The following is a 19364-nucleotide window of genomic DNA, read 5'->3' on the forward strand; positions in this document are numbered from 1 at the left end:
AGACAGGAAGGACAGATTGCAGCAGTACAGTGAGAGCCTCCTGTGCCACCAGGGATAACTGCAGACCATACACAGCAGGCACTCGAGGGCACTGGGATAACTGTGGCCAGTGCCGCACTGACTCAGGGGTCACCCAGTGTTTTCGATTTGCAGCACGAACTTGGTTATCACCGGGAATGGGGGGTACTGCAGCACAGAGATGGACTCAGGGTCATCCAGGGATCAGTGCAGTCCAGTGGATCCCATACTCTGCTGTCCCTCATACATAACACTGGTCCAGGACAGAGCATGCAGTGAAGTTCAGTACTGAGCATGCACTCGGGAGACAGCTGTATAAACAGAAGAGAGAATGAACTTTGGTGGCAACTGGAGACAAATATAGGGCAGAGGGTACTTCAAAGGAACTCTAAGTGCCACCACACTCCTAACACATGGATTCATTCCAAGAAAGTTAACTATTTTACCAAAAGAACTAAACAGACACTTCTCAGAAGAATAAATACAAAAGGACAACAAATACATGAAAAAAAATGTTCAACATCCCAGGCAATCACAGAAATGCAAATCCAAAGTACATTGAGAATTCATCTCACTCCACTCAGAATGACAATCATCAGGAACAAAAGGTAACAAATGCTGGGGAGGATGTGGGGGAAAGGGTACATTCATACATTGTGGGTGTAACTGCAAATTAGTACAACCGCTCAGGAAAGAGCTAGGGAGATTCATCCAAAGACTCGGAATGGAAGCCCCACATGTCCCAGAATTCCCACTCCTTGGCATTTATCCATCTCTAAAGTCAGAATACTATAGTGATGCAGCCACATCAACATATACACCTGCATAACTCACAAGAACCAAGTTTGGAAATAACCCAAGTACCCATCAACAGGTAAACAGATTAAGAAAATGTGGTATATTTACACAGTGGAGTATTACTAAGGCACAATAAAGAAAGAAATTATGACATTTATTGGTTAATAGATGGAACTGGAGAACATCATGCTCAGTGAAATAATCCAGACTCTGAAAGCAAAGGGTTGAATGTTTTTACTCATATTAGTAACAAAGAGCAAAGTAAGGGCAAAAAGTACAGGGGAGGATCTGATATCATAAACATAGAAGGAAGAGAAGTGGAATATAAGAAGGAGAGTGAGTGAGTAGGGAGGGATTGGAAAGGTGAGGAAATGCAGAATGAAATAAACAAAATTATGCTGTGTGAACTTGTAAATATACCACAGTAAACTCATCTAAATGCATATCTATAAAGCAAAAATAAATAACTAAAATACTGTTAGGAAGAGGAGGGAAAAGTGGAGGAGGGAAGCAGAGCCACTGGAGACTGGAGCAAATTACATTCCATGCATGTATGATTGTGTCAAAATGAACCCAATATTATGTATAACCATAGTGCACTATTAAACATGAGAAAGTTAACAGTTTTACTCTGTTAAAGAGGGTGCGTTTTATAACTTCCTCATTAGATTCATGGGATTAGTGGGATGATGTAACAAATGACAAGTATTAAGAATATATCAGAATGCTATAGAAATGTGTTGGCCCCTCATCATTATTATTCACGGGGTCACTGTAATTGCCATAAATCTCTAGAATTACCTGGCAATATTAAAAATCAAACTAATTCATGAAACAGTTTCCTCTTGTATAAAAGGTAACGCTTTTACCTTGATGCACATAGTATTCTGTCTGCCCAGAGCATAGGTATGCCTTGCAATTTCACCTGTTTCAATTCTACTCTTCTTTCAGCCAGAATAATATTCATGCTCCAGTTGGTGGACATTCTCCCCAGGATGCACACAGCAGTCTGTGGCCACATCATACTTGCATTCAGGATCAACAGCTCCTAGTTTCATACACAAGTGCTCACTCTATTAATACACCCAAAAATTAGCAGGAAATGTGGAAAGTGTTTTTGCTCCTGATTATCAAATGTTCTACATGTTCTACATGCTGCCTTCTATGTGGGATTTACATCAATCATCAGATGGTTTTCATTTTAGCTCTCAGAAGCCCATGGGGAGCATATTTTTAAAAGTAGGTGTTTCTTTCAGCATTCCTGAAATCAGTGAGCCACTAGTTACGGGCCCCCTGGATGGGCGTGTTGCTTGAACATGTGGAGCTGTTGGTCCCTGAGTCCTCTGGGCACTGAGAGTGCTCCACCAAAGATGAAACAGAGCTTCGATGGATCCTTGATGTGGTAGATATGAAAATTCTCTCATCTCAGCCCCTAAACACTGACATCAAGAAACCCAGTCCCACATGTTAATCAGAAGGTAAGGCAGGACTGGACCCTGGAGTCTAGTTACATCCCACCACCATATCTGGTGACTCTAAAGCAGGTTCTTGTCCAATAGTCTCAAAGAGTTTTCAGCCCATGCTTCCTCAACATGCTTCCTCCTGTTATTTTTACACAGTTCCTATCACTTTCATGTAAAACTTCTATTTTGAAAACTCTTCAAAATGCAAATAAATGGAGAAGGATGGCTTTCTTCAGGTCCAAGGACTCATCAGTGGGGTTGTCTTGCAGCACTTGCTCTGCGGTCCTGCCTGTGAAATCATCCTCAGATCATGATCCATACATGCCCTGAATGAGGCCAAAATTGCTCAATACAAAGAAACTTTGGATCACCATCACAAGTTGTTTTACCAACCAGTTAATTTGACCATGAGAAAAAGTTAATGATTCTTTTGACTTTAAAGTCTAGTCTCCGAGTATCTCCCACAGTGTTCAATGGTGACTACAGCTGGAACCCCTGCACCACGCACAGACAGCTCATCACTATGACAGATGACTACTTGTGGTTTGAAGGGTTACCTTTCCTGGTTCTTGGTTACAGCTATGAAGTTATAAAAGAAGTATGTGCTCAGTTTGTGATAAAGGATGAAGATATAGTAATGGTGTCTTTCCCAAAATCAGGTAAGAAAACAGAACAGGAACCCCCCATGGGAAAGTTGAGGGCTGTGTTCCTCACTCACTCAGCAGAGGATGGAAAGGGTTCTCCATGCCAGCGAGCCCTGCTTTGTAGAGGAAGGGGCACTGCCCCAGGCCACTTCCATTCATACTAGTGCAGAGTGATTAAGTGCTCAGCAAGGATCATCTAAGGTCTTGGAGGAAGAAGATACAGCAGTAAATCCTAAGCAGATTCAGGCATTTGTGTGGTGGCATGAGAGAAGGGGTGGAAGAAGCTGAAAGGTGAAACCACAATAGCAAAGTAGCAGCTCAGCAGAGATGAAAAGACTGAATGGGAGGTCATGTGGTGAAAGGAATATTTTAGAGTAGAAGTGTCAGCATGGACAATGGCTGGGAATCAGAAACAAGCCTGGAAAATTGAAGGGACTGAAAGGACATGCATCATGTATATACAGAAGTGGGACTGGGGGCAGGAAAATTGCAAACTGGGTGAGGATTCAGGCCTATTTCATTGGAAGGGGCACAGCACTGGAGAGTTAAGGGAATTGGGAACATATTGAAAAGATCACAGCAAAGAGCCAAGAGGTGGAAGCAACCAAAAATCTGTTCACAGGTGAATACATTAAAAATGTGGCATGATGCTACAATGGAATATGATTCAGCCTTACAAGGAAGGAAATCCTGACACCTTCTACAACATCCATCAATATTGAGGGCATCATACTAGATGCAATAGTTTAACAAAAAAAAAAGGACAAATACTATATTCTTCCACCAGTGCAAAATAGCTAGAGTAGTCAAGTTCATAGAAAGAGAAAGCCCCATTTCGGATTCCAGGACCTGAAAGATGGAATAAGTAGACTTGTGCTTAATAAGAAGGGTTTTAGGTTTTCAGGATGAAAATGTTCTGGACTTTGGATGAGCAACAGTAGGAATGTGCTTAACACTGCTCAGCACTACACCACTGCATGCTTAAAATGCATATGATGGTAAAGTTATGCCATGCATTTTATCACAATATATTTCTCTGTCACAATTCAGATTGAAATGAGTGATCACCATTTTCCTTCCTCATCTAGGAACCCACTGGTTGGTTGAAATTCTCTGCCTGATTCACTCCAAAGGTGATACCAAGTGGATTCGATCTGTGCCCATCTGGGAACGGGTACCATGGTTAGAGTCAGATGATGGATACAACTTGTTAAATGACCGAGAGGGTCCACGGCTCCTAGCCACTCACCTTCCCTTCCATCTCTTCCCCAAGTCTTTTTTCACTTCCAAAGCCAAGGTCAGTGCCTAATGTTTGGTCAATGTCTTTTGCCCTCCCATGTGCCTAGATAACCCCTGCTGATCTTGCTGGGGTGTGTGCTCATTGGATAGGTTGGGTGAGACCTGCGATTCTCAGAAATTAGGTGAGGTTGATGTGGCCACAACCAGACCACATTTGAGTACAAGGATGTGAATGATTCCATGGATTAGCCTACCATGAATTAAGGGTAAAGTGACTGACTACTGCTAGAATCTTAGGAAACTACATCTCATGTGCAACCAGAATTTATAATTGCATCTACAATAGACTATCCCAACTTTGCAGGTCTTACCCAATATTCATTCAATAAAAACCTCCTAACAGGTAGGTGCAAGCATGTAAGTCACTGTTGCCCATATGGGGAGCAGAGCACGCATACATTAATAAATGCATAAATCCAGGGGACTTCACAGGAGTTGTGACTAGCAATTCTAACCACGGCAGCCCACTGGAGGTCACTGTGCTTTGTGATCAGCAGCCACTCCATCCTCCCCATGGCTGACAGATGATCAGCACAGACCATGGATATCCAAGATCTAACATGCAACAGACTAATTTTAGAAACATGCTTTCTTAAAGTTTTTGTTGGTTTCTGAAATTTTTGTTTTTGTTTAAACAACACCAAGAAACCTAGAATAATAATCTCCTGTCTTAGAAATGTCATAAATTGTCTAACAGTGAGTCTTCCCTAATAGACCCACTTCCATTCTCCTGTTGTGTTTCACTAACCCCTGCCTGATTAAACTGGGGTCTAAGGAGACATGAGACCTCCAATAATAACACCAAGAGAGTTGGGGCAAATAAAGTCAACTTCTGAGGTTCAAGCCCAAGGTGGTGTGTGTGCACGTGAGTGTGTTCATTATTCTTTCACATAAGCCTCTTAATATGCACAGAAAGACATACCCAGTTGGGAACTATCATCTAGACCAGATGTATAACATTTCTACCATCCAGAACGTCCCCACAGGCCCCATCTTATCAATTGATGCCACCACCTGAGGGGAGCCCTCCCTGGACTATTGCTACAGATTGCTTTTGTTTATTCCTGAATTTTGTATAAATGCATTCATGCTGTATGGGATGCCATATCTGGGAGATTCCTCGGTGGTTTTGAGTGTGAGAATGACTGTGTGTTGCTATGAATCTGAATATACCATAATTGATTAATCAGTTCTGCTGTTAGTGATCATTATGGAAAGCACACACACACACACCTCAACACCTACCATCTAAAACTTTCCAGCAGCTTCCAAGGTTGAGTAGACTAATATCCAAGGAAGAAGAGACAAGGTCTTCCTCTTCTATTCCTAGCACATGAATATGTAATAGGAACTTTAAAAATCCATATTTGATTAATGAATGTTATAATTAATTCATTAAAGGAATTCATTGATGTTTAACAGTGATTAAGTAAAAACTCCTGAGGTAAAGATCAAGAATGGGTGAAAAATGATGATTGAGACTGATTTTTCATTCTGTCATTTTTCCTTTATTTAAGGTGATATATATCATGAGAAATCCCAAGGATATTCTTGTGTCAGGTTATTATTTTTATACTATGACAAACATTTCTAAGAAACCAGAGTCAGTGGAACAATATTTTCAATGGTTCATCCAAGGAAACGGTGAGTGTTCTGTGACACACAGATCTGTGTCCTCTACTCTGCTGGTCTTTCTTTTATTTTGTGGTATCCCTATTTTATTCTTCTTCTGCATATGTTCCACTCATGAGAGAAAACAGACAACCTTGACTTTGTGAGTCTGGCTTGTTACAGTCTGCATGCTGATCTCTAGTTCCATTTTCTTGAAAATTACATAATAGAGTTCTTTTTAACTAAAACTCCATCTTGTGTATGTACCACATTCTCTTTATTCATGCATCAGTCAGTGGACACCAGGCTGATTTCATAACTTAACTTTTGTAAATTGAACTGGCATCAACATGGGTGTGCTGTATTGCTATATTGTGCTGACTTTAATTCTTTTGGGTAAATACCAAGGAGTCTATGACTGGGTCATATGGCGGTTCCATTCCTAGTCTTTTCAGGAAACTCCATACTGATTTCTGTGATGGTTGTACTAATTTCCAATCCCAGGAGTGTGTAGGTGTTCATTTTCCCTCACATCCCTGTCAGCATTTACCATTATGTGTGTTCCTGATGATTGCCATTCTAACTGGAGTGAGATGCAATCTCAGTGCAGCTTAGATTGGCTTTTCTCATGTTTTTAAAAATGTTGAAAATTTGTTTCATAAATTTGTTGGCCATTATATTTCCCCTTTTGAGAAATGATTGTTCATTTGCCCATCTATTGATTGGGCTATGTGATTATTGGTGTTAAGATTTTTGAGTTCTTTACATATTCTAGATGTTAATCCTCTTTCAGAAGAGTAGCTGGCGAAGATTTTCTCCCATTCTGTAAGCCCTCTCTCTCTGTCTCATTTCATTTGCTGTGCAGAAGCTATTTAACTGGAAGCCATTCTATTTATCAACTCTTGGTTTTGTTTCCTGAGCAACAGGAGTCTTATGGAGGAAGTCAAGCCTGGATCTATATGGTGGAGAGTAGGCGCTATGATTTCCACTGGTAGTCACAGTGTTTATAGTCTAATTCCTATGTTATTTGTCCACTTTGAGTTGATATTTGTGCAGAATTTCGCTTCATTCTTCACTTTTCCAGGCACCATTTATTAAACATGCTATGTTTTCCCCAATCTTTCCTTTTGGTGACTTTCAGCTGACTCTTTGTGGGTGTTTTTTGAGTCTTTCAGCTGACTCTTTGTGGGTGTTTCTCTGTGTCTTCTATTCTAATCAATTGATCTATGTCTGTATTGATATTAGCACAATTTTTTGTTTCGTTACTTCTTTAGTATGATTTGACACTGGGAAATGTGATAATTTCAGCATTACTCTTTTTTATTTTTTATTTTTTTAGTTGTAGATGGACACAACATCTTTATTTTATTTATTTATTTATTTTTTTATGTGGTGCTGAGGATCAAACCCAGTGCCTCCCCCACACATATGAGGCTCTACCCCTGAGCCCCAGCCCCAGCCCAGCATTGTCCTTTGTGTATGTGTGTGTGTTGGGGATTAGACCCAGGGCCTGGCACACGCTGCTCCAGTGCTCTGTCACTAGCCACATCCCCAGCCCTTCATCATTGTTCATATTGCTCAGAATGGCTTTAGGTTTTATTTGTCATAAAAATTTGGGGACAGTTTCTTCTATTTCTGTGAAGAATGTCATTGCTATTTGATGGGGATTGCATCAATTCTTGAGATTCTTTGTTTTTTCTTTCCTCTGTGATTTATTAACTATTTCAACACCCTTTGCAGAGATTTATATATAATTTGCCCCCAACATTTTAATGCTCGTGAGTTAACCAAAATTTTAAATATCTGCCTCAAAGAACAGCCAAGTCACCTAACCTGGAAATTCTAAACATTGGTCATAAATAAACTTCTATTACTATAGCTGATCTCTCACTTAAGGAATGAAAGTCACAAATAATTTTTTCCTGTAACTGTAAACTAAATATCATTGTATTCTGGCCTCAACACATTTAAGAATTTCTGCAATTTGGCTAAATTGTGAGCAGGGCTGGCCCTGGTATTTTCCATACTAAGTACTTTAATTCTACATGCAATAAACATTGCATTTGAAGTCTCATGCATTTTTGATACAGGCCTGTATTGTTTCATTATATTCCAACTTGCTTATCAGCATGCTAGGTTTTTTAGTTTTTTATTTGTTTTAATTAGTTATACATGACATTATAATGCATATTATACTAAGCAAAATAAGCCAATTCTAATAAATCAAAAGTCGAATTTTTTTCTAATATGTAGATGCTAATTCACAATAAGAAGGAACACTAGAGAAAAGAGTTTCCTTAAATTACGTAAAGGGAGGTGAAGGGAGGGGAGGGGGTGTGGGGATAGGAAGGACAGTAGAATGAAACAGACATTATTACCTTATGTATATATGTGACTGCAGGAGCAATGTGATTTTACAACATGTATACTCGGAAAAATGAGAAATTATATCCCATCTATGTATGATTTTGTAGATTTCTTTTGGTAATGTGGCATTTTTGATTCTGGGTATACAAGAATATGGGAGGGCCTTAAACTGTCTTCTTCAATTTCTTTCTTCAGTGTTCTACAATTTTCTTTGTCAGAGGTCTTTCTCCTTTTAGGGATATTATACCTAAGGTTGTTTGTTTTCTTTTTTCTTTTTTTTTCTTTTTTGTTTGTCTGTTTGTTTTGGTACCAGGTATTTAACTGAGAGGTACTTAACCACTGAGCCATATCCCCAATCTTTTTATATTTTTTGGAGAGACAGGGTCTCAGTGAGTTGCATAGGATCTTGCTAAGTTGCTGGGGCTGGCTTTGAACTCTCGATCCTCCTGCCCCATCCTCGTTATTATGAAGAAAAGTTCTTAATTTTTATGGACTGAACTTGGGTACCAGTTTATAAGTGTTTTGGGAGAGCTTTTTGGGAATTCAAGCCGCATCGTGTCATCTGCAAAAGATGATATTTTGGCTTCTTTCCATCCTACTTGTGATTTTTTGATTCTCTTCTCTTGTCTGATGTCACTAGCTAGATTTTCAAGAACTCTATTGAATGGGAATGGTTAGAGTGGACATAGTTTCCTTCTTCCTAATTTTAGGACAAATGTTTCAAGATTTTCTCCATTTAGCATAATGTTGGCTTTGGGGTTTGTCACAAAAACCCAATTATATATTGAGCACACATAGCCTTTATGATGCTCAGGTAAGTTCCTCTGTCAAGGAAAATTCTGTTGATGTGGTGAAATTCATTTATGCATTTGCATGTGTTGACCCAAACTTGCATCCCAGGAATGAAATCAAAATGCGATGTGTATGATCTTAAAGTGTGAACACAACATGTCCTGTGTGTGATCTTAATGTTGAATGGGATTTGCTAATATATTAATAAGGTCTTCTGTATCTGTGTTCATCAGGAATATTGGTCTGTTGCTTTCTTATTTGGTGTGTTTTAGTCTGGGTTGGGTATCAGTATGATACTAGTTCCATAGAATGAGATCAGGAATGATCCCCTTCTATACTTCAGTACCTAGTCTGAGGAGTACTTATCAACTATACATGTACAAGATGTCAGATTTAGAGTGACAGGGATGGCAAAGCACCTGTTATGGTAGTATGTAACCTGCACATCTGTGCCTGCCCCACAGTGCCCTATGGATCATGGTTCGAGCACATTCGTGGCTGGATGTCCATGAGACACAGGGAGAACGTCCTGCTGCTGAGTTATGAAGAGCTGCAGAAGGTGACATCCCTCTCATAGTCAGCACCCACCAATTCCTGGCCACCCTTGTTCCCTCTGATGCCCCTGGTCCTCAGTGTCTACACTCCATATTCCCTGCCAAAGCATAGACTCTCAGAGGTCACTAAGAGTAGATGAGCCCTTGGTCTCCACTTTTCTTCTTTTGTGTGACCCTCTCCAAGCTCCAAGATCTTATTTTTTTAATTTGTTATATATGACAGAAGAATGAATTACAATTCACATTACACACATGGAGCACAATTTTTTTGTATCTCTGGTTGAACACAAAGTAGAGTCACACCATTTGTGTCTGTATACATGTACTATGGTAATGAGTTCCATGTCATTCCACCATATTTCCTACCCCCATGCCCCTGCATTCCCCCCTCCTCTTTGCCTGTCTAGAGTTTACCTAATCCTCCCATTGCCCCACCCTAACCACATTTTGAAGCAGCACCCTTAAATCAGAGAAAACTTTGGGCATTTGGTTTTGACAGATTGGTCCAAGCATTATCTTCATGTCTTCAAATTTATTTCATTTGGCAACATCTAAAGGGTCCTTCCACACACTGAGGCAGAGGGACATGGCTTATGCTAGCACCTTTGGCTGCCAAGGTTTCTGGGTGCAGGACCTATGATGTGGACAGAAACCTAGTGATAAGAAGGGATTGGCCAGAAAACATTGATCCCAGAGTTGTGTCCACCTCTCTGTATTCTCCCCATGACTGATGCAGTGACATGAAGGGAAATTGTCACTTTGTGAATCTATTCTGAGAGGTCAGGGGCTGAAGTAACAGAAAAGGCCTGCAGATGATGCTCAGCACTGGTGGGTGGGTGCAGGGTACAGCTGGGTAACAGCAATGACTGCTAATGACCTGTAGCACAGTGCGGTGACTATGGAGAACAGTAATTATACATTTATAATTAGCAAGTGGAGATGGTTTTGAATATTCCCAATTAAACAAATGATTCATGTCTGAGTTTGTCTTTGTGCCACTTGTATAGATTGGATTGTCATATATTGAATAGGTACTTATTCTAATCTTATTTTTCTGTTGAGCACAAAAATCCCACACCTAACTGCACAAAGACGCACAGTTCTCTTTGTGAGTTTCATAGGTCGAAAAGTAACCCACTTCAATCTAATGTATGAAATATGATATGTCAAGAGCTTTGTAATGTTGTGAACAACCAATAAAAAAAAGAAAAAAAATGAAAAAAAAGAAAGAAAAGTAATTGAAAATTTTTAAATTTTTAGACTTTATTAGAATTGGAAACAATATAAGAAAAAGCAAAAGAGTAACAGAACTTTAGGAGACATTTGGCCTGTGAGCCTGTCTTGGGGACAGAGAAGATGCCACAGGCACAGGCATCTGCTTCCCCTGGAGAAAGGACCTTGGTCACATTCCTGTAGCTGCTTCCTGTCCTTCTGTGTCCTCAGCATGAGGTCAGTTCTCACCAAGGACCTTGATGCCACTCAGCCACCTCAGCAGCAAGCTCCTACATGCCCCTGTGATTCTCCTCTCAAATCACACAACACATTTTTAAATTATTGCCACAGTTGTGTGTCTTCTTGCTATATAGTGACTGGGGCTCTTGTAAAAAAGCAGATAATGAACACTATAGTCTGAAGAGAAAGGTCTAGGATTCTAAGCAACCCATTCTTCTTATAAAGATCTATTTCTTAGTGTGATCTCCCAGGAATATACATCAATGATCATGGAACTCACGTTTAAAAAGATACTATGAAGTCCTATGTATTATTCAAGTGTCATTTATGGGACACACTATGATTCGGTGGAAGGATTAGTCTTTGGGGGTTTGTCTCCCTTACTTATCTCCCATTCTTTTTTTTAATAAATTTTCTTATTTGTGGTGATTAGTTGAACATGACAGTAGAATGTATTTATGCACTTTGATATACAGAGAAGAGATATAATTTTTCATTTCTCTGAGTGTACAAGTTGCAGAATCATATGGGTCATGCAGTCACATACATACATAGAGTAATAATGTCTGTTTCATTCTACTATCTTTCCTATGTCCACATCCCTACCCCTCCCCTCCCCTCACTTTTCTCTACCTCATCTAAGGTAAAGCTATTCTTCCCTAGTGCCCTCTGCCTTATTGTGAATTAGCAGTCGCATATTAGAGAAGACATTCGGCCTTTAGTTTGGTGGGATTGGCTTCTTTCGTTAGCATGATATTCTCCAACTCCAACTATTTATTGGCAAATCCCATAATTTCACTCTTCTTTAAAGCTGAGCAATATTCCATTGAGTATATATACCACATTTTCTATATCCATTCATCTATATTGAGGTTGGTTCCACAGTCTAGCTATTTTGAATTGAGCTGCTAGAAACTTTGATGTGGCTGTGTCCCTGTAGTATGTTGATATTAAGTCCTTTGGGTATAAACCAAGGAGTGGGATGGATGGGACAAATAGTGATTCCATTCCCAATTTTCTATGAAATCTCCATACTGCTCTCCATAGTGGTTGCACCAATTTGCAGTCCCACCAGCAACGAATGAGTGTGACTTTTCTCCCACATCTTTGCCAACATTTATGATTGCCTATATTCTTGATGATTGCCACTCTGACAGGAGTGAGATGGATTCAAATTAAAAAGCTTTTTCTCAGCAAAGGAAACAATTCATAAAGTGAGGAGAGAACCCATAGGTTGAGAGAAAATTTTTACCACATCCACCTCCAATAAAGCCTTAATCTCTAAGATATATAAAGAACTCAAAATGCTTAACACCACAAAAACAAATAACTCAATCAATAAATGGGCCAAGGAACTGAGTACACACTTCACAGAAAAAGAAATACAATTGATCAAAATATATGTGAAAAGTGTTCAACGTCTCTAGCAATTAGAGAAATGCAAATCAAAACTACTCTAAGATTTCATCTCACTCCTGTCAGCTGGCAATTATCTTCCATTCTTAAGAGTCTCTTTAGAAATCCCATCACCTGCCTTTGAGGTGTCCTGAGCTCACTCTCACTGGAAAGCCCCTGTTGATCTTCACGTCATCACCTCCTTCACTCCCTCTGCTGGCCCCTTGCCCTTTTTCTCCCTCCATCCAGCATCCATTTCAGTCTTTTCCCATTTTGAGATGTCGTCCTCTCCTCTTCCTCCCCCACACCCTCCTAACACATCTGTTCCCATTTCCCATCTCTGCTGTCCTTCCTGTTCAGAGCATCACTCTTGATTGTTCACATTGTAGGACCCAAGAAGCACCATAGAGAAGATCTCTCAATTCCTGGGAAAGAAGTTAAATCCAGAAGAACTGGACTCAGTCCTCAAGAACAGCTCCTTCCAAGTCATGAAACAAAACAAGATGTCCAATCTTGAAATATTGCCTGAAGAATTCTCTTCTAGTCATTTCAAAATTACAAGAAAAGGTAACTGCTCTGTTTTCAGAATGTGTGAGAATACTTGGAGAGCATTCTGTGTTTACCACCCAACAATAAGAGTGACAGTGGTGAAAGGTATCAACTTGAATCATTCATAACCAAGAAAGCTTCTTGTGTGCCCTAATGGAAAAAAAATGTTTTCATGGGACTGGGATGGGCTTCAGGTACCAGAGAAAGCTGATGCAGTTTGGAGAGAAGGGTGGGTTTTGGAGATGGTTGTGTCTAGGCTACTCCACTGGTGACTTTCCATAGAGAACTGCCCTAAAGAGAGAGATACACAAAGACCAAACTGGAGAAAGTAGGGAGTGGGTTATTTGCTCTGAGACACTGTAAGTTCTCCTTTCTGTGAGGAGAGATGAATCATAACTACACCCTTGGATTCAGGGGTATTGAAAATGTCCGCTTCAAGTACATGCAGAACCTGTTTTACCAAAATTCCTCCTAGTCACATCTTTCTTCAAAAGATATTCAAAAGGTCAGGATTCCTGCCAACCAGTGCTTCTGGAACACAGAGAGAGAAAACAGGACTGGGCTGGGGCTGGGGCTCAGAGGGAGAGCACCTGCCCAGCAGAAGGAATCACATGAAGATGGTTCAGATAATGAAGATATCAGTGAACATGGGAGGAAGGATGAATGGTTATAGGATAGCAGTTACGTATTAGACATTCTGCTACTTACATTCATATGAGTGTATTGTCCGAATGCATACATATATAAGTTTAACTATTATTCTATATTTAATATAAAATTTAATTAATATTTTAACTAATTAGATTGGCCTACTACGTGAAAATTGATTTATTATCCACAATACTATAACCACATAGGTAAAGTGTAATACTTATGTCTATATCTTTAGCTTCTTTTTCCTCTGCCACTTTCTCACAGAGTAACGCTTCCAGGGCTTTTTAAAAATCCTTGCCTATAAAATGGGATAATATGCTATTATATTACTAATTCTTTGTTAAACCTTTCAACAATTATTTATTGAGCATATACGATGTGATTCTTTAAAGCTCTAAATCTTACGCAATTTACAAAATTTTGATTTTTTAATGTTAGAAATGCATACCTTATGCACATTCAAAAAGGAAGTACACAGAACATCTCATGTTTGATCATTGCTATGAAGTGAACAAAGATGGACATGTATGGTTCTGAACTGTGAGCCCCACTGAGTCACTGCATTGGACAGCACTCTGGGGTAAGGAGCAGGAAAGGTAAATACCCTGAGGAGGGGGAAGCCTGGCAAGTCTGAAGCTGAATCAGAAGACTGTGTCATGGAGCAGAGAGAGCAAATGGGCAGTCCCAGGAATGGAGTCACAACCAAGAAGGACCCTACACCTAGAGCCTCAAAGCACCAGGGAACTTGGCTGAAGGAGACTGGACGTCCTGGGAGACTCTGAGCCCCAAGGGACTGGAGCCACTAGATGTGGCAAGGTGTCAACATGGTGCCATGTGCAGAAGAACTTCTCACAGAGAATGGCCAAAAGCAGAGGGACTGGTTTGACCTGCTCTGATCAACCAAGTCATAAATTGTTAGATTGAGCCACAGTTCTCAAGAAAGAAGTGGTCAGAATTAATTTTGATCCAGATCTTCTGATTTATACCCAGCATTGCTGCTCATAGATTCTGTACAGGTTGCTTTGAAAAGGGAGGGAAGTCAGGACACACATTCCCAGCAGGTAGACTAGTAAATAGTATGGTGTCCAGGCAGGAGAAGGCCTTACCAATGACCCAGGGGTCACTCTGCTGTCTTTACGGAGCAGGGAGGAGGTCACCGTCTTAAGACCTCTCCCTAGATCTGATCTGCATCTACTTCATGTTTTCCAGGCATCTCTGGGGACTGGAAGAATCACCTCACAGTGGCCCAAGCTGAAGCCTTTGATAAAGTTTACCAGGAGAAGATGGCGGGTTTCCCCAAAGAGCTGTTCCCATGGGAGTAACGTCTAAAAATTCTGGATATGTTCATTGTTTTTAATGTCATGGAATGTGTACACAACTGAGGCATTCTTAGCATAAAATCCATTTCTACAGAAAAGAGGATGTGAATGAAAATAACATAAAGAGCCAATGAAATATAAATTATCAGATGAACAAAAGGAAATCTAGTTGAGTAGAGAACGGAAAATGGGAGAGGAGAGGGGTAACACAGGGAAAGGGGGATCATGAACTAAAGTTGATTTCCATGCATTGATGAGTCTTTCTGGATGAACCCAATCACTATGATAAACTATAAAGCTCTGAGAAAAAATTAAAAACCGGTTTCTTCATTCTGGGACCTTGAAATATACATTTTGCTTCTCTTATCACTTGCTTGTTAAAAGTTACTGGGATTCCCCTATTCCCTTCATCATATCCTAGCTTTAATAAAATCTTTGTAATACTTCAAGCCAGGTACGGTGATGCATGCCTGTAATTCCAGCAGCGTTGGAGGCAGTGAAAGGAGGATCACAAATTCCAAGCCAGCCTCAGCAAGGACAAGGCTCTAAAGCAATTCAGCGAGATTCTAAGTAAAATACAAAACAGGGCTGAGGATGTGGCTCCGTGGTTGAGTGTCCCTGAATTCAATTCCCCGGGACCCAAAGGAAAAAATCTTTGCAATATTTTAAATACATAGAAACCTACGAACATAATAAGAATATCACCCACAATTGTGTCTACTATTCAAATCAAGAAGTATAATTTGCAAGCCATTAATGTTCCTTTTCTATTACACGTATCTGTAGAATGTATGAGGATGATGATGATCTGCAGGAGTATGATTCCCAACCCAGTGTTATTTTCATTCCCAGTACTGTGTAAAGCATAACTAACAAGTGATATGGGTAGAACTTTTAAACCTCACATGAATGGTGGATGGTGTGATATGTTTATAGACTCTCATTTCTACCCAGCATTTAACATACGGTTTTGTCTGAGCTGACACGTACAGAGTAGTTCAGAGTTGAATTGAGACTTGGAACACAGTTGAGTTACCTGTTTTCTTGCAGACGGCTCTGGGTTTCCCCCTCACCAATTTTCCCATATTTAAATCACTATTTGGCAAGAATGACAAAAAACAAAGGTAAGAGTTTTCCCAGGTCGTACTTGACTGAAGTTGACTGTTCTCTCATTGGCCTGTTGTAGGTATTACTAAATGTTCCCCCAATGGCCTTGTAATGAAGTTAAAATCGAAATAAACTCCTCTACCTCTACCTCGGCCTACTTTTAGTTGACTTTAAAACTTACGAATTTTGGAGAACAAGCAGTTGTGCTCTATGGTATTAGTGTCTTTCTCTGCCTTGCGGTAGGAAACACCTCTTACACGAGGATATGATGATAAAAGTCACTTAGGATTCTTTAAAGGGTTTTGAAGACCATTTTGATAAAAGCCCTGACTGACTGTTCCCTCCATCCTGCAGATGTCCAATGCGTAACTAAAAAACAGAACTCAGAAGTTTGCCTTCTTGTCGTTCCTCTCTCCTTTGCCTCCCTGAAACTTTGGATCATAGTATCTGTAGATTTCTTTTGATACTATGGCCATTTCATGACATTATGACAAATTCTGCTTGCCCGTGAACATTGGATTCTTTTCTTTTTGGAACTGTGAAGACCCAGGGGAATCAAGTTCAGCAGCATCCATCACACCTTTCTCAGAGAGTACCCCAGGGAAGACTCCATCTTGGCCCAGAACCCTGCTTTTAACCCAATTCCTACCATCCTTGCAGTTGGGTACACACCAACTGTGGTTCTGAAAAATACTTTTTTGCAGATGGTCAGGTGCTCTTGTACACAAGGACTATTAAGTTGAACAACAAAGGAATCGTGGGTTCTCTCTGGTGTCCACCCAGCACACACAGAGGGTAGGGTGTCCTCGATCCCACTCACAGTGTCTTGGACCTGCCCTCAGGGTACAGCATAGGCAAATCTCTAGAACCCATGTTCACATATTTTTCACAGCTTCAGAGATATTCAGGGATGTAACTGCCCTTGTCCTTGGGAGATGTTGTGACTAGAATGAAAAACATTAAGAGTAGTCACCAAAAAGCAGAAAATAAAGAAACCAAATCAAAGATGGACTAGCTTAATAAATAACAAGAGTTCCACTACCTGCCACACGTACAGATTTCTGTTCCCTCTGATGTGTGTATCCTGGATTTGACGTGATGGTGTCAAATTAACTCAAAGAAGAAAAATGGTAGGGTATCCATTGGGCTCTTGATTTCTTTAGAACAAATATTTTTGGCTCAGAAATCAAAAGAAACTCTGCAAAGTTGCTCAGTTAGCTAATGAAAGGAACTAAGTTCTATCTTTCCCTTTATTCCGACTCAAGGAGACTGATTTGATCCTAAACAGACTCTAAGCCAATGTTTTCAAATGGATGAAGGCATGCTCCCTGTGGCTCTGAAGAAGACACTTCCTAGGAACACAGTCTGTGAGAGCTTGCTAACCATGGTGTGCTGAAGGATGTGAGGAACTGGACTGGGGATGTCTGTGTGCATTCTGCACCCCCCACCTCTGTAACCCCCACTTAGACTTGACAAGTGATTTTGTCATTCTGAGCCTCGGTTTCCCCAGAGGAACTGGGAGTGCAATTCACATGGGAGGATATCATGCTGAGATTTTTAGGATCACATGTGTGCAAAGCATGGATGCCACCCCTAGGGCTCACGCATGACTGACAGGCATCTCCCTTTCACTGAGATCCTGGAGGTTTGGTGAAGACCATCAGTTCAGCAAAATGGTAAGAGCCTGTGGGATGGAAGTCTTGGTTCTCTGGGCTTCTTGCCTTTGTCAAAGCTCTCCACTTCTGTTCCACACATGGTGGGATATGGGGCAAAACTGAAATAACCAGATAGAACATGGAAGCAATGTTCCCTTCTGCAGCAAGATGGTTGGGAGAAAATGGAATTGGGGTATTCTCAAATTCATAATGTGGGAACCCTTTGGACTGATGGAGGGGAAAGTTTGAAGCATGCATTATCTTGTAATAACTTAGATCAGGGCTCAGCAAAGGCTAGGACGGGCCTGGTCTTAAACATTTCAGGCTCACTCGCCATGTGGTCTCTGATGCAAATATTCAACTTTGCCGTTGTGGATCCAAATCAACCACCAATAACACAAGAATGTATGATGTGGCTGAGTTCTGATACAATTATATTCATGTGCCCTGAAATTTGATTTTCATATAACTTTCAGAGGCCACAAAATGTTAGTCACCTATTGATTATTTTCCAAGGTGGGGAGTCAAACTTTTAAAATAAGAAAACCATTAGCTCATAGGTCTTAAAGAGACAGGTAGAAGGTTGGGTTTGGACTCTGTGCACTTTCAGACTGGTGCCTGGCTTGGATTATCTGTCCTTGACCATAGGCTAATGATTAAATAAGGTTAATGCCATGGAAAAGATAAAAAAGAAAGGTTGGAGACCATGCCTTGGGACCATGACTTACCTAGAAGTTTCTGTCTGACCCTGCCACAGAGCAAACACAACAGTAAAGGGGATCACAAGAACTTACTGGTTGCCCAATACATAAAAAAAACATTAAGTAGACTACATGTTCTACTAAGTGTGCAACAGAATTTTGTCTAAAAGATGTACAAATCTTAACTAAAATGTACTTTATTGCAAAAAAAAAAATGCTAACATTCACGTGGGCTATTGGGTACCCGGCACTCACAAACTTGCTCAACCTGGGGGCACCACAAAACTCAATTTGTAAAAAGTAGAAAATATGACCTCAGTAAAGCAAAGTGCACTAAAAGAAGTGATGCCTGTAAATACGGAGGGTTTCAGTGGGTGCTCAATTTGCACCGGACACCATGCCATGTACTTCACACTCAGCACCTCGCAATGACTGAGGATGTGGCATTAGGCAACATTAAGCTGTTAAGGAACAAGGGAAGTGAGGCTTAGGAAGTTTGGGTCACAGCCGAACCTGGGGGTCACAGCCCATCACCTCAGCGAGGCGTCATCAGAGGCCACTCAGCAACAGGCAGCATCCAACGCGCCCCTCCTCGAGGCTCTCTGCCCGTGGAACTGCCAATCCTAGGACCCGAGACAGACGCAGAGCCTGAGCACCTTAGCCTGTCAGAGCTCAGAGACGAGGCCCTCACCTAACACAGGCTCCGTGTGGCCGAGTCAGTCTTCCCCGCCACCTCCCTGCTCTGTGCCCACGGGAAACTCCTGCTGCCACTCTGGAAAGGTCCCTGCAGTCGTCATCACAACACTGGTGAAGACACGAGGGGTCCTGTGGGGTGGTCATTCCACTCTAGGCTCAGTCACAGCCCTGCACTCACGGGGACTCTGGGGAGTGATGTGGCCACCCTTCCTGTTGGGTCTCCAGGGACGTCCCAGGGCTCCCTGGGACACAGCGTCAGTGCTTGTGCTGCTTGTACATGCAGAGGGTCC

General features: G+C 40.9%; 1 protein-coding gene across 1 annotated transcript; it reads left to right on the top strand.

Moving 5' to 3' along the window:
- The first annotated feature begins 2730 nt into the window (after positions 1–2730).
- On the top strand, positions 2731–16169 carry LOC101961002 (sulfotransferase 2A1). Its single transcript, XM_005336591.4, has 6 exons — positions 2731–2938; positions 4012–4220; positions 5740–5866; positions 9457–9551; positions 12783–12960; positions 14806–16169. The coding sequence occupies exons 1-6, from the start codon at positions 2803–2805 to the stop codon at positions 14916–14918; spliced, it is 858 nt and encodes a 285-aa protein (XP_005336648.2). The 5' UTR covers positions 2731–2802; the 3' UTR covers positions 14919–16169.
- Positions 16170–19364: the final 3195 nt, after the last annotated feature.

Source organism: Ictidomys tridecemlineatus, chromosome 15 (assembly GCF_052094955.1).
Source record: "Ictidomys tridecemlineatus isolate mIctTri1 chromosome 15, mIctTri1.hap1, whole genome shotgun sequence".
Lineage (NCBI taxonomy): Eukaryota > Metazoa > Chordata > Mammalia > Rodentia > Sciuridae > Ictidomys > Ictidomys tridecemlineatus.

What these genes read in the sequence shown, in the direction of transcription:
- LOC101961002 (XM_005336591.4), top strand. Translation starts at nt 2,803, where the DNA reads ATGACAGATGACTACTTGTGGTTTGAAGGGTTACCTTTCCTGGTTCTT. An exon ending in ATGGTTCATCCAAGGAAACG is followed by an intron (nt 5,867 to 9,456) that starts GTGAGTGTTCTG and finishes CCTGCCCCACAG; the next exon opens with TGCCCTATGGATCATGGTTC. An exon ending in TTTCAAAATTACAAGAAAAG is followed by an intron (nt 12,961 to 14,805) that starts GTAACTGCTCTG and finishes CATGTTTTCCAG; the next exon opens with GCATCTCTGGGGACTGGAAG.